The 15,838-nt window shown below is 34.5% G+C and overlaps 2 protein-coding genes across 2 annotated transcripts; both read left to right on the top strand.

Annotated features, from left to right (window-relative positions):
* Window positions 1-426: 426 nt before the first annotated feature.
* On the top strand, window positions 427-6,527 carry casp8 (caspase 8, apoptosis-related cysteine peptidase). The gene is made up of 10 exons (XM_059571436.1): window positions 427-585; window positions 1,241-1,542; window positions 1,770-1,869; window positions 2,081-2,219; window positions 2,321-2,394; window positions 3,669-3,690; window positions 3,786-3,829; window positions 4,067-4,184; window positions 4,273-4,777; window positions 5,097-6,527. Exons 2-10 carry the CDS (start codon window positions 1,244-1,246, stop codon window positions 5,224-5,226), a joined length of 1,431 nt encoding a protein of 476 aa, XP_059427419.1. The 5' UTR covers window positions 427-585; window positions 1,241-1,243; the 3' UTR covers window positions 5,227-6,527.
* A 1,292-nt stretch (window positions 6,528-7,819) lies between these two features.
* Window positions 7,820-11,998, top strand: casp8l1 (caspase 8, apoptosis-related cysteine peptidase, like 1). The gene is made up of 6 exons (XM_059571435.1): window positions 7,820-7,979; window positions 8,178-8,281; window positions 9,967-10,084; window positions 10,172-10,294; window positions 10,426-10,924; window positions 11,728-11,998. Exons 2-6 carry the CDS (start codon window positions 8,180-8,182, stop codon window positions 11,864-11,866), a joined length of 981 nt encoding a protein of 326 aa, XP_059427418.1. The 5' UTR covers window positions 7,820-7,979; window positions 8,178-8,179; the 3' UTR covers window positions 11,867-11,998.
* Window positions 11,999-15,838: the final 3,840 nt, after the last annotated feature.

Raw genomic sequence — 15,838 nt, 5'->3', positions numbered from 1 at the left:
AATTTATGCTCTGTTTTTGTATATAAAATCAGAATCAGAAATAGGTAAAATACTGTAAGAGTATTAGTGTAAGAGTAAATACTGTAAGATTAATTACTGTAACTATACTTTAAGAGTATTTGGTTCGTCTGGATGACCAGCTGTTTATTTGAGAGACAGCAATTTATAAACTTTTGCAGTGATGAAATGTTGCACAGAATATAGAAATACCTAAAACATTAAACATTCTAATATGTCAAAATAATTATTAGAGCCTTGACTTTTTATATAATGTTTTTTAAATCTGAAGCACTATTCATAATGATACACATAAAATATGGTCTACTTACAAATATACACTCTTTATGTTTTTCTTAAAGCCAAACGGTATTTCTTAACAATAAATCGAGGGTAACCCCCGCAATTATTATATAACACGTTTGTGAACACGTCACTTCCTGTTAAAATTGAAAAGCCTGAGAGGCTGAAACTGAAAGTAAATCGTTGGAAACGTCGTTGACACTTTAACATGTCGCTCAGACTCTCTTGATTTTGATTATATGACAGTTTACCATTTTATTCCCGTTGAATGTTCTAAATATTAAGGTAAGATAAGTGTTGATCATTTAAGTTGATTGTTCGACTTAACTTTCACGACTGTGTTCGTCTTAACCTAGTTCGGTTAAGTTTGTCATCGCGGATACATTGTAGCATTTGACACCAAACTTTTTAAAGCAACGACAGTCTTGAAGTGTGATTTGATACACTTATTAATTATTTAGTGTACTTGTATACATTTTATACATTCCGTGTTTTATACATTCCGTGGCCCAAGTGGTTAGAATAGTAGTTTTAAAAACTATCGAATTTAAAATACGTGAAGAAATAGGCCTACGTTAATAAAATATATACACTTGCTAGATGGAAAGGTTGTCACAATGTGTTTTTGAATTAAATGTGTTTGAATTAGCGGTTTTCTAGTTCATGTCTTATTTAATGCTATTTGTCAATTCTGTCCTAAACTAAACTTACAAAGTAATCGTGTTTTGAACTATTTGTAAACAATAAATACACTCTAAAAAATATATCCCTAATGTTCTTAACGCCATGTTGCCAGGACAAGGATATTTTTCGTATTGGGTTGGGCATGTAGTGACATGTTTTACTGAACGTGTGCTTACCCAGACAGCTGCAAAGTAATGGCTTTCTCTGCGTGTTTAAGTTGTTTTCAGTGAGCCTTTTTTTTTTAACATTGTTACAGAATATGGATCATAAGAAGCTTCACAAGATTGATGAGGACCTGACAAGCAATGAAGTGGCCCAGCTGAAGTTTCTGTGTATGGACCTAATTCCCAAGAAGCGTTTGGAGACAGTGACTGATGCCAAAGAACTGTTCCTACGACTGAACGAGCAAGCACTGCTTGATGACGGGTTACTTGTCCCTGAGCTTCTGAGCACAATTGGACGCTTAGACTTGCTTGGAATCCTGGAAATGTCCAAAGATAATGTGAATAGAAATCTGCTACAACGTGACGCATCTAGTAAAGGTGTCTCAGCCTACAGGTATGAAGAAAACACACAGTACATGTAGATTACCGCGATCAAAAATCCACTTTTAAGCTGATAGAGCACCTACTGATATGCTAAACTAGATAAAAAGAAGTAGTTACCAACGCTATTAATATCTTAATATAAAGGGCTCCTTGTATTGTACCTACTGTATTGTTAATATATTATGTCACAATGCTTGTGTGACTCACTGAGACTTTGTCTTACTCTTCTCATCACAGAAAAATGCTATTTCGTATATCTGAGGACATGACAGAAGAAAGCCTTATCACAGTGAAGTTTCTTGTGAACCTTCCAAAGGCAAAACTAGGAACGTCTGCTGTGAGTTATATATTTTGATCCCTGAAGTAACAATGTTAGTGAAAATTACGCTACATACAAATAATAAATTATTGTGAAAGTGGTATATGTAGTGGCTACCTAGATTACAATAACTAGCTATGTAATTATTTTAAATTAAATTAAGAATGTGACTATTATGGTTTGCACTTTAACCTGTTACTAAAAAACATACCTTATGTGAATCATACAGACATTTCTAGATGTTATGACTGAGATGGAAAAGCTACAGAAGCTTGGGGAAGACAACCTGGATGAACTTTACTACATTCTAGACAAATGTGACAAACAGCTGGCCTGCAGGGTAGAGGAGTACAGGGCACGGGAACAAGGTTACTGTTCATCAGTACTGTTAATCGGTTATCAAATACATAATTATACTTTTCTAATTTCTCCAATCATAAACAACGTTTTTTTTTTTTTTGTCCAATAGGAGGCAGACTTCCCCTACGGGAAGTGTCTGGTAATGTGCAAGTTCCCTTTCCTGATGAAAGTATGCCAGGATATGTAAGTATGTCAAATACATTAAGATGCATTTGAACACATCATTTTCACATAGTATAACCAAAATCTTTCTTATGGTGTGGATTTATGTGTAATTTTAGGAAACAAATGTGAAAACTTAAAGGGATAGTTCACCGCAAAATGAAAAGCTGCTGTTAATTTATTCAACCATATCCAAGATAGGTGAGGTTTTTTTTTGTTGTTGTTGTTTTTTTCAGTAGTGCGGTAAAGAAGATTTTTAACTGAGACCATGGTCTTCAGTGATTTTTAAAAAAATACAAGTCAGTGGTTACTGTCAATTTGACTGTCAAAAAAACATATCAGGGAACTCAAAATAAATACAGGTGGCTCCTGATTGTCTGTGTAAGAAACTGAACATTATTTACAATATAATGTCAATGTAAATACACCACGGTTTCAGCTACAAATCTTCTTTAATGTTCTACTGATGTAAAAACGTCACTTACATCTTGGATGGCCTGAGGGTGAGTAAATTAATGGAAGATTTTCATTTATTAGTGAACTATTTCTTTAAAAATATATTTTTATTTGTGTTCTATATTCAAGTGGCACAACAGAGTACCAAATTACTATTTTTGTTGTAACATACAGAACCCCAAAGAATGTAATTTGTCAAATATTTAAATGTATTAATTATTTTATGATTGGTTTCAAAAAATTTCAATTAGTTTGATTCTCCTCAGAAAATAGTGTTTATCTACTGCACATTTTGAATGTAGTCTGGGTCATATTTTCTTTTTCATAGTTTCGTTAATGATTTTTAAGCATGAGGCCATGTACCTTTTGGCATTGTCATAATTTGGCTGCTTCCACCAAGTACTAACATTTGAGCCAAATTTCCACAGAGTTTGACTGGACACAGAGCCGGGAAGCATTGTTTCCATTCCTTTCAATTTATAAATCCGTTTATCTTGTTATCCTAACTAAATATAGTTGCATTTTATTAATCGCATGAACTACTGTTTTTCCCTACTGGGATTTTTTTTGTGGTCACAACATGCTAGTTCAGAAGTAACAAAGCTTATAGTTGGCATTTTTAACTTCCTGAAATTAATGCTTTCATGTAAAGGAGCGTTTTCCAAAAATAAAGAACTGCTTTTAATATAGGCTTTTTTAATATAGTTGTTGTCACATTTCATCACACGGTCCAGATTTTATTTGGTGACAAATACATTTTAAATGATAAAATGTACTTCAATTCAATGCAAAATAACCTCTGTTGTTTCTCTTCCCTCCACATTTTGGCTTTATCACAGCAAATGGAAACAGAATATGGGAGTAAGTTATACTCTCATACAAACTTTCAAAACATTACTGAATGATAATGCTCTTTGCATTTGTCTCTATATCGCTCACCATATGTTTTTCCTTAGGGAGGAGAGTCTCGTATGTTGCTGATACAGACGCTGAACCCAGAGTAAATAAGATGCATTACATTTCATGCTTAATAATTTTTATCATAGTCGAATGATCTAAACAACTATTTGAAGCACCAAACAAACAGTTAAATCATAACCTCACTGCTGTGACAAACATAATTTATTAATGATCTTCTATCAATGAGATGTGTACATGTGTACTTACTGGCAGTTTGTGAAGTGTAATGTAAATATAAAAATGTAATTTCAACGTTATTTGCTTTGCATTTATGTAGACAGAGGAATATTATAATATGACTCCGCGACCTCTTGGATACTGTCTAATCATCAACAACTACAACTTTAAAGAAAGATCCTCATTGTCCAATCGAGCAGGAACGGACAAGGACAGAGGTATTTCCAGCAAATGCATTTGCATCTTATCTGTAATCCTTAAAAATATGTTTCTAAATTAACACACCCTCTCTGTGTGTTTCTGTAGATGACCTTAAAAGAGTGTTTCGCAGAATGCATTTTAAGGTTGAGGTTCAGAATGATCTGACAGCTTCAGATATGAAGGATGCGATAGGGCACTTTGCAAACAGGGATCATACTCATATGGGTGCTTTTGTCTGCTGTGTCCTCTCGCATGGATTGAAGGGCACAGTGTTGGGTGTAGATGGTAACGAGGTTGAAATCCGTGAACTTACTGTTCCTATTGCTAAGTGCCTTACACTAGCATCCAAGCCCAAGCTTTTCTTCATTCAAGCCTGCCAAGGAAATGAGGGTCAGAATGGTGTATTGACAATGGATGCACCAGGAATCGCTACAGAAGAAGACCCATATGATGAAGATGCTTTCAATCCTGCAGCCCGATCTATTCCTATAGAAGCTGATATGTTAATTGGAATGGCCACAGTACAGGACTACCAGTCCTACCGCCACACTACAGAAGGGTCTATCTATATCCAGGAGCTCTGTAATCAGTTGGAGAAATTCTGCCCCAGGTGAGTTCAAGAGTAGACTGTCATGTCTTGAAAATGAAAAATGAATTGAAAGATGCATGTGGGTGGGTTTGTAGAAATTCATGTTCCAGTTCCATAACATGATTGCACATGACCATGTGATGTGGTAAGGATGGGTGAGTTTACTTTGCAGTTAACCTTTAGTTTCCACCAGTCATCCCATTGACCAGTTTGCTCCATGTGTGCAGAATTTATTTTATACTAGCATTCAAAAGTTTGGGGACAGTTTTTTTTTTTTGTTTTTTTTTTTTGAGATTGTTTGATTTAGGTAGAGTTATTTTCTTGTCTGCTTTTTTGACAGAAAAGAGGATATCTTATCCATCCTGACAAAAGTAAACCGTGAAGTGAGTTTAAAAATTTTGAAGGGCTGCAAGCAGATGCCTGAACCTCGATATACCCTCACCATGAAGCTGGTCCTGCCCATGGACTGAATCTTCTGATTGATTTTTGTGTAGCTGGATTCATGCTGGAGAGGTTTCCGTTATTCCATTACTCAGACTTGATCAGTCCTTCTGGCAGGATCAAGTAACTTTGGTACTAGATTCAAATTGATCTGGCTGTCTCTGTGAGTCTGATCTTAATTATTAAATAAGACTTTTGAGTTAAAGTTTACTGCCCTGAGTTCTGGCTGTGTGATCTTCTTTAGACAATGCAATTTAAAAATAATAAAACATTTATATTTGATACTGGGAATTTTTTTTTAACTAATGTTAAGTATGATGATTTTATACCAGCAGTTTAAATGATTTAGTTTTTGTGGAGGAAATTTTTTAAATGCATATATTTGCCATTAATCTCTTCCTTGGCAATCTGATTGAACTAAAAACCCAGATAGTGTGAAGTCTTTGAAGACTTTGCAATTGTAAGAAATCATTGATGTCTAGAAAAGAGTGAAATCCAACATTGTTAAACATTGTCATTAAACATTGTTATGTCTCATTTTTTATTATTTTAGTGAATAATGTTTTGCATTACAAAACACAAAATGTCGTCTTCCACCCTTTCTCTGAATTTTAGCATTATTGTTATTTTATTACACTTTAACTGCAAAATGTTCTTCTGTTAAATGGAAATACATGAGTAAAAGAAACAAAAAAACTTCCCAGTTTCTTACAATAATGTTCAGTGCCACCTCTATTCTTACAAAAGGTCCTCAAACTCTGCCAAAAATCTTTCTTTTTTAATCTATTAAAATATAAGTTTTCGTTTCCATTGATATATTTTAATTTCTTTCGGCCAGCATCCTATATTTTGTGCCCAAATACTTTTCCAATTAAAAAAATAACGCTTTCAGTTTTGCTGGATACACACTTAGTTATAAATGATTGTTTATAAAAAAAATTAAAATAAATATCTCCTTATAAATGATATAAAATTTAAAGTGGAAAATAACATCAAGGATCTTCTCTATCTTATCTTCTTTATTATTTTTTTCACATCTATCTAAATCTTGTTGACTTCACACTCCCATACAGTGCAATACTAGTGTAGCAGTAAACTCACTGCATCTCTTATCATTTCTATTCTTAGGTGATGGTGGCATATCCATACAGTTATTTTGTGATTTCAATATGGAATGTCTTATTGTAGTGTTTCATAAGAAAATTGTGCGTATGGACTCAAATGACATAAGATTATTGTATTAAGACTTTTGGGTCTTTTGACCTTATTCAGAATGTGTTTTATTCATAAACTTGTGTAACGAAGAAATAAAAATTCTAATAAATACCAACAGATGTCATTGTGCCTTGGAAACCTGTCTAAAACTATTTTCCTAGGAGGCTGGGATAATGATGTCAATAACTGCCAGCCTTTGGTTTCTCTCAGAGCTGTCGTCATGCTATTCCTGAACTTTAAGGTCACCTTGTGCATGAACAATACAAGAAACACGGGTCAGTCTGGGACCTTCAGCCATGATGAAAACCATCTAGGTTGCTGGTTTACAGGCTGAAAATCTTCAATATTAATCCACCCCCACATTACCTCAAAATCAGACTCTAGAGAAAGAAAAGGAGAAAAGCATGTACTAAAATAACAATAATGTAATTAATAGTCTTGGTAAGGTAGTCATTTACATTTACATTTATTTATTTAGCAGACGCTTTTATCCAAAGCGACTATACAGATGAGGACAGTGGAAGCAATCAAAAACAACAAAAAGAGCAATGATATATAAGTGCTATAACAAGTCCCAGTTAGGTTAACACAGTACACGTAGCATATGATTTTAAATAATATAATAAATAAAAAGAAAACAGAAAAAAAAAAGAATAGAGCAAGCTAGTGTTAGAGGTCTTTACACACACACACACACATACAATTGCATAATAAATGAAAAGGAAATACAATACAAAAAGATTAGAAAGGTAGTTAGATTTTTTTAAAGAATAGAATTAGAATAGTGAGTGTTAAAGTTAGAGGGTCAAATAAAGATGTATTAATCTCCGTACAGAATACCCTTCTTCTTTCTTCTTCATAGGCCTAAGGGTGGTAAACAGGACATATTTTCTAATATTAATAGTTAACTGATATCTGATTTTTAAAGTTTAACAATCATTAATAGCCTTGTTACACTCTTGCACACGATATATTTAAAAAATGATAATAATAATTATTTTAACCATCTTTCTAAAATTTTTCTTTTTCTGATCTGCTATTAGTTAAAGCTCTGACAGAATATTGGAAATTGACATGTCCTGAAGAGAAGTTATTTCAGATAATTATGCATTTACAAAATAATATAAATCGTTTTATTTAACCAATTGCATTATGCCATTTGTAAAAGGAGACACTTCTTGGTCCTTGAGTTCACATTTGGACGATTTAGGGAAATGTATTTTATATAACCTACTTTATTTTTTTTTAAAGTGTTTTACAATCAAGTCATTGTTTACCAGTATGCTCTTGGTTGTTTCAGAGCATTTATTATATTCTTTACGATTTCCATTTTGACAGACTTTCGAAGGGCGGAGATTGGGAATCTCAGAGCGCGAGGAATCTCGGATTCCTCCCTCCTTCTCGCTCTCTCGCTCTCTCTCTCTCTCTCTCCCTCTCTCCCTCCCCGCAATCTACTCGGTCAGTCAACTGGTTTAAATACCCGTGTCCACAAACCCGGCAATATCAAAATATTTCCTTCTAGACTGGTCTGCATTGTTTCTTAAACCACTGTAGGCTTTTGGCTGAGGTGAGTGTTTACAGTTTACTGATTAAAGTTTTCGCGATTTTGCACAAAAGCGCGCGAAGAGCAAAACTTCCTGTTTTCTCCACGCACGCTGCACTGTGAACTAAATAATGCACCAAACATATACTAAATTCTAAGTTCTAAATTTGATGCATGATTTCGTTGATATAAAAACATGTAATGTTTCTGTTGTTATCACAGATATGGATAAAATTGGTTCTACCAGCAACAAAAATCGGACAAGTCAGAGAAACAAGAATCAGCAGAAGGTCAGAGCATCAAATGGATCAAAGAGAAAAAAGACTGTAAGGAGTAACGTTAATTCACAACAAAGTATTTCATTTTATTAACACAGTGAAAGTGAAAGTGATGTGACATGACGTGCCAGACTTGGAATTTGTACTGTGCAGGTATTTAATAGGGCTGTTCGACAGATTTGTCCCACGATTTAGCCTGACTGTCCAAATTAGTACAATTTATTTGGGGCGAAATGACCTTTAAATGAGCTATCAATGGTCAACGTTGTTAGTTTGTTGACGACACCTCATTTTACAAAGAGAGAGGAAAAAATGGGCCATGAAGATTACATATGTGTACGGGATAATGGGCTAGGTGCACAAGATGGCGCCTGTGAGATTCAGCGACGCGAGTGTGTATACTTCAGGTCCTGTCTTGCGACGTTCACATTTACTGTAAAGGAAACTTGCAAACTAAACTTGGCTAGATGTATATAATTAATGATTTTCAAATTTAACAGCAGATAGCGGTATATCAAAAACATGGGGAAACATCCTCCCTACATTTTTGCGTACCTCTGTGTGGAAATTCATCAAGATACAACGCGGTGTTTTATTCTTCTGTTGATTATGCGGATCAGCGTCAGGTCCACAGGGATTTCTTCTTTCAACTGTCTGACTGTCTGACTGTCAAACGAGACGCGGATAAAGCATGTTTTATTAACTTTATTTGATAACATAATTTATAACTGTAACTGTACAATTAAACGTAATGTAATTAGTAGTAGTAGTAGCCCGCTGTTTGCATTCATGTGTTTTATCAATGTTTTATTTGTTTTGTGAAAGATCTGCAGCATAAATCATTATCTGACTGAGCAGTGCAAGTACTGTACATTGTTATTCTATTGCATTAATTATCAGATAAAACAGATATTAAAATTAGTCATGTATTAGTTTACTGTGTAAAATAATAAAATATGTTGTGAAAGTAATGATGAAACAGACTGATGTATGTGCACAATTGAGAAATGGATACTTATGAAGATAAATCGCAGCCCACGTCTCACAAGGTAAATATTTCATAAAAAAAAAAATTGTAATACAAACATTTTCGAAAAATAATTTGTACATTTACATAATTGGTAAGATAAAAAATACATCATGTACGTAGCTGTGTATACACACCATGAGATCAACTTTTATTAGTGTATTTCATTAATTCGCCAGACCCAAACATACACAACTTTCAAATCCACTGGCTCAGTTAACATTTATATTATAGTAATAATAGCAGTGTATATCTTTATTTGCATTTGAAGTGATATTATAAATCCTGTAAACATTTAGAAGGTAATATTTGGATTTCGCCGGTTCTCTGCACTGACGTTTAGCACAACCGGAAGTATCTTTGCACACACTCATCTTTGCACACACTCGCAAGACCGGAAGTCCAAGATGGCGGAAATGTGCAACTAGCCCATTTGCATCCAGCCTGTTGTTCTCGCAGAATACACCCGACAGGGTTATCAGGACCCCGCTTATTACACGGCTACTTGCCACATAAATAAATAATTAGACACAAAATATTGATTTATAACCATGACCCTTCAGGACTGACTCCAACCATTAGGCCACAACTACCTCCGACAGACTAAAATGTCCTGTTATTTAGATTACATAGATGCTTTTTTAATAATATTTCTTCTTCTTCTTCTTATTATTATTATTAATAAAAGTATTTTTATGTCATGTAGGAAGACAAAGAAAACCCTCCTGAATGTGTTCTAAAGACAAATATACTTAAAAGAAAGCGGGAACCCCTTCAATCAACTGGCAATATTTCTGATCATTATCCTAAAAAGAAACGTGTGGGTAAGTAGTTTACAATCTGTTAGGTTTATAAATGAACAAAATATTAGCCAAACATATCCTTCTCCTAACATGTCCTTATTCTCACAGTTTCAACACAGAAGGAATTTTATTCCACGTCAAATAGGCCTCTTGGATATTGTTTGATCATCAACAACTATAACTTTGAGAATACGTCACTTGGAAACAGGAGAGGGACAGAAAAAGATAAAGGTACTTTTGTGAATTTGAGGGACTAGAATTTTTTTTTTTTTTTTTTAGATGCGTATGTCAATATAATCTGCTACTGGATTTGTCAAATATGGCTTTGTGAAGACCTAACTGCATTTACCTTTGTCTTCTAGATGATCTCACCAGAGTGTTTGAGAACATGTTTTTCAAAGTTGATGTGCGGAATGATTTGCAAGCATCAGATATGCAGAATGTGATAAAGGAGCTTGCAGAGAGGGATCACTCTCAGATGGATGCTTTTGTCTGCTGCATCCTGTCCCATGGAGAAAAAGGCTCTGTTCTTGGAATAGATGGAAAACCAGTTCTGATCTGTGAACTCACACAGCCTTTTGCTGAATGCCACACTCTAGTTAACAAGCCGAAACTTTTCTTCATTCAAGCCTGTCAGGGTAATGAGGGCCAGCAAGGTGTGTGTATGGCAGATGGACAGGAGAACACCAGAGAAGAAGGAACATTTCAGAAGGATTCTCATACTGCAGCATCGCACGGTGTCCCTAAAGATGCTGATTTTCTCATTGGAATAGCAACGGTTGAGCACTACAGATCTTTCCGCCACATAAAAGATGGGTCCATCTTTATCCAGGAACTCTGCAAACAGTTGGAAAGTGGCTTGTGAGTTGTGTTCTTGATTTAGGTTTTGATTTTGAAGCTTATGTTAGAATTAAAGACACTATTTGCATTCGATGTTCAGAAAATTTCAACCATAAATGAAATTTTGCTGAATATTTACTCTCCTTCAGACCATCCAAGATGTAGGTAAGCGTGCTTAGAAATATAGCATTACATCACTTGTTTACCAATGGATCCTCTGCTGTGAATGGGTGCTGTCTGAATGAGAGTCCTGTAAAAAAGACCATCCCCTGTTGTCCTTTCACATCAAAATATTTTGGTGAGTGGTTTTGGACTGCATGTAAATGGATCTGTGCATATTTCTGTCCCGATTCAGACGATATAACTTTTTCACAATGTATTTTAGTCAGATGTAACCGTTTGTAAGTTAAAAACGCTTTTCGCTTCACAAGACATTAATGAGCTGAATTCATGATTACTTGTAGATTCTGATGTTTTTAATAGCTGTTTGAAGTCATTCTGACAGAACGCAGAGGATCTAATGGTGAGCAAGTAATGTAACGCTACATTTCTGGAAATCTGTTCTGATTAAAAAAAAACTTAATCTACATCTTGTTTGGCCTGAGGGTGTGTACAAATTGAAAGAACAATTCTTTTAACATCCATTTTGGGTGAGTTTTTCAAAAGTAATCCAGTGCATCTTAAAACACATTGTGGTCTGATTATCACCATCTAAGGTTGGGAAATGCATATGGCCACATACCATTTGTAAACAGTAATGCATTTTGATGTGTCACAGACAACACCTACTCATATGACTGACTTGTATCTTTTTGTTCTGGCAGGAAAGAGGACATACACTCCATTTTGACAAAGGTGAATAGAATAGTGAGCTCCAAAATCCTTCAGGGTTGCAAGCAGATGCCTGAGGTTCGCTACACTCTAACCAAAACACTGGTCCTGCCCATGAAGCAAGGGTCTTAATTTATTTGCGGCATGATAATCTGGCATCCATCTCTTCCTCTCTTGTGGGAAAAGTGCCTTTTGTAATGCATTTAGAATATTAATCCTGAAAATAATGTACTGTTCTTTCTACGTTGCCTTTTACATCCAAGATGAAATGTCACATCCAAGATGAAATCATCACATTAATCTGGCTAATTCAGTTCTTTGAACGCACCTGTTGTTGATGATTAGCATGGCTGGATTGAGTTATCTGAGATATTTGCACGTACATGGGTTGCTTTAAGGGGTTTATGTATCGAAACTCGAAACCACGAACAATGCAGCAATTGCCTGGCGACAAAACAACAACTTAATCACATTATATAATTATAAGGCACCTGACGAAAAACTTGACAAATTTCTGGACTTTTATAAGGAAACAGCCAAGACAACAAAACTACATAAATGTTATAATAGATAAATGAAATGTGCATTGTTTTAATTTACATTCTTATTTCAATGAAGTAATTAGCGATTCATATTTCAAATTTAATGTCATTTTTGAACAGATTTGTTTCGTGACAGCATTAATTAAAGTTTCTTAAGGGTCAAGATCATGTTATCTTCATCTCCTGCGCTACATCAAGCCCCTGCCATCATAGCTGTCACCACTTAGATTAATGCACGGCTCTACGTTATTTGTGTGTAAGACTCTAATACAATTAAGAAGTAATTATTTTATGGTGAATAAATATTTCAGTAAAACTGGCTGTGTTTATAGTATTAAAGACTACAAAACATTATTATATTATATTTAAATACATTTTTAAATTATTTTAAATGATTGTCCCCGGATCAGTAGGATACTCTTGTAATATAATAAAGTAGTGGTGGTAGCAGACAGATTTTAAGTATCAATTCTGCTTAAGAAGATGTGATCTAATCCTGTTTACATTAAATGAGCCTGCTCCCAAGCAGGTTTAAGCTTGTGGACCTGTTGCTATGGCAGTAACTCTGAGATAAGCTTCGAAGAACCAACCAATCCAAGATCATGCCAAATCGCCAACAATCAAATACTGCTAACTGAGTTAGCAACGTACAAAGAACGGACCCCTGTTCTGTTGAGCTTTATTTTCTTTTGTTGTGTCCCTGGAAGACGAGTCATAATGGTTGGTTTGATGTTTTATTCATACCGATGATAAATGTCATGTCAGAGGCTAGTGTTGTCAAAAGACCCAGTACTTCAGTACCAAGTCGGTACAAAATTTTTTTTAAATGTCACAGTACCAGGTTTCTTTAAGTACCGGTAGTACCAAGTACCCGGTCAACCCGGTTCTTGACGCATACAGCGTTATGATTTCCGCAAAGCAGAAAACGCAGACAGAATCTCAAAATCCAGATATGATAATGAAATTTACATTTTAATATGGACAGTCACGGAATTTGTCAAAGTTAGCATGAATGAATCAAATCAAATTTCCATATGGACTGGTATCTGTGAATGTTAAGATGCAAAAGTTGGTTAAAATATGAATCCTGCATGTTCTGCGCATCTCTATGTGAATGAATGAATGGCAGAGACGTGCTGGTTTGTTTATTACATAGACTGAAGCGCATGACGCCTTTAGCATGTACTGTCTCAATGAGGACATTAATACATAAACAACATCACCAGAACTGTTCTGAGTCACTTCACAAGCATTTTACCATTTCATTTGAGTAAAACCAGTGTCAGTTTAAAGGTATTCATGGTAGCCTGTCAAAATAAAAGTTCATTTTTACATAAAGGCATTGTGCTAGAAAAATTACTATTATTTAGTAGAATGTATGTGATACTGCTACTACTGTTGAAAAAATTAATAAAACTTCATTTTTTAAAGAAATAAATGACACAATATTACTTCCATGTATTAATTTTAATAGCAAATCCCCTTTATTTAGCTCTGTAAAGTCGCTTTGGATAAAAGTATCTGCTAAATTGATAAATGTAATGTAAATATATAGTAATTACAAGCAGAATTTTTTTTAAGGTTTGAATGATATGCACTAAGTTCTGTATTGTAAATACCAGTTTGTAATTAAAAAGTGAAAACCGATTGTTCTCAACTTGTTCTTTAAGAAATTGTGTGATGAGCAGTTTTTTGTTTTTCATCAACAGAATTCCAAAATTGTTTAGCATATCTGAATTTGTCATAATTGTAAATATATGTTTAGTTAAAATATTAGTTTTTAGTCATTTACAAAGTTAAAATTAATAATGCTTCTATATACTTTTAAATAATTATGATAGTTACAGGTGCCTCTAAGCAGAGTTAAACATTGTACATTTATACCCTTCATAGATTAAATTGTGTGTGTGTGTGTGTGTTATATGCTCTAATGATCTGTTAAAATTTTGTATTCCTTTACTTATTTTGATATTGTTTGTTCATCATTAAATTTGGCCAATAGAATGACCGTAACACATCATGAGATGGAATGAGGCAGGATACCCACCTATGGTCTGCAGATGTGGCCGGATTTAAAAGGTCAAATATAAACCTGAAAAGTCGATCTTCGTGTTACACGTCCTCCCGGAGGTCATGCATCAATGCCAGACTTCCACATAATAAAACTATCCGCATATTGATGGCAGGAGATAGTTGTAATTCCCAACATCCTAAAGCCATATTGCATATTGACCCCAGAGATTATTAACAGGTCAAAGGTGAAGGTGTCAAACCCCTCAGGGTAAAAGGTCCAGCATAGTGACAACTACTGCAGGTTTATGCCATGATGTATCCACGTTTTAATAAGCCTCTGTCATAGCAAGTATCCCAAAATGCACCCCAAACCTATTGGTCTGCAGTGCTGCTGAGTGGTTTGCGATTGTAGCTCCATGTACTGTAGCTTTGTATTTCTGTTGTTTTACTTTCATTCTCTGTTGTTTAAACTGCTAAAATATAGCTTAATTATCACCATACTTCTGATATTATCTAATTAATTTGACATTGTTCGCTTTTTAATCTAAACGACTAGCGCAGCATGTTAGCATTCCATTAGCCTGTTAGCTTGTCAATTGTGTCGCGTCACAAGTTCATCAAACAACCGTGTTAAATCGGAATCATTCAGCAATAGATAGATCTATTTTCTTATGTTGTGTCCCTAGAAGACAGGTCATGTTTTATTCATAGCAATGCTGTATTTAAATAAACTGAGAAATCATCAGAGGCATAGAACAGCTCTGATACAAGAGGTTAAATTATTTGAAGAGAAGGAAGGAAACTTGTGATAAATTGCTTTTTGTAAATGTATTTCTTTCCGATGAGCATTTATAAGTGATTCTCATGTCATTTCTTGGTCCTGCCTGTGAAAATGTTATTTGTGAAGAATATATTTGGCACATGTGTTGTTAAATGCCTATTTTTTGGGGGATAATGTAAAGTCCATGTCAGTGTACATGAAGTAATGCACCAGGTTTTTGTATTTAAACATTTCAATTACTTTTTTTTTAAATGCAGAAATGTGTTTTTCTGCATGTAAAAAAATTAAAACCATTGGAAAAAGAAAAGTTATTTTCTAGGCCGATATGGCTAGGAACTATACTATAATTCTGGCGTAATAATCAAGGAATTTGCTGCCGTTTCATGGAAGCAGCAGGAGCAGTGATATTATGTAGTGCCTGAAAAGTAGTACACAATGTAACTACAGAAGAGTCAAGTTTTAAGTAGGAAAAATATAAAAACTCTCTAGTCATTTTTGAGCAAGATGCTAATGGTCTAATCTGATTCAACGATCTGTGCTAAGCTAAGCTAAAAGTGCTACCGCCAGACCCCGAGATCGGCTAAATGGATTAGAAAACGGTAAAACTCAACTGATTAACTATAGGAGAGCTGGAAAATGCAACTTTTTTTTTTTTTTTTTTTTAAGTGGAGTGTTCCTTTAAGAACACTTTTAGGAAAGTATATTAAATATATAACCAGCACATTTCACTGCTGGTTATATATGCTCTATATAATCGTGTATGTGACA

This window comes from Carassius carassius, chromosome 17, assembly GCF_963082965.1.
Source record: "Carassius carassius chromosome 17, fCarCar2.1, whole genome shotgun sequence".
NCBI lineage: Eukaryota > Metazoa > Chordata > Actinopteri > Cypriniformes > Cyprinidae > Carassius > Carassius carassius.
Note: the sequence above shows the minus strand (reverse complement) of the source record. Positions and strands in the feature narration are given on the sequence as shown.

Bases quoted from the DNA above. Each gene is read 5' to 3' on its own strand.
- casp8 (XM_059571436.1), top strand. From the start codon at position 1,244: ATGGATCATAAGAAGCTTCACAAGATTGATGAGGACCTGACAAGCAAT. The intron at 2,220-2,320 runs GTTACTGTTCAT...TTTGTCCAATAG, and splicing joins GTACAGGGCACGGGAACAAG to GAGGCAGACTTCCCCTACGG. The intron at 3,830-4,066 runs GTAAATAAGATG...GCATTTATGTAG, and splicing joins ATACAGACGCTGAACCCAGA to ACAGAGGAATATTATAATAT.
- casp8l1 (XM_059571435.1), top strand. From the start codon at position 8,180: ATGGATAAAATTGGTTCTACCAGCAACAAAAATCGGACAAGTCAGAGA. The intron at 10,085-10,171 runs GTAAGTAGTTTA...TTATTCTCACAG, and splicing joins TCCTAAAAAGAAACGTGTGG to TTTCAACACAGAAGGAATTT. The intron at 10,925-11,727 runs GTGAGTTGTGTT...TTGTTCTGGCAG, and splicing joins AAACAGTTGGAAAGTGGCTT to GAAAGAGGACATACACTCCA.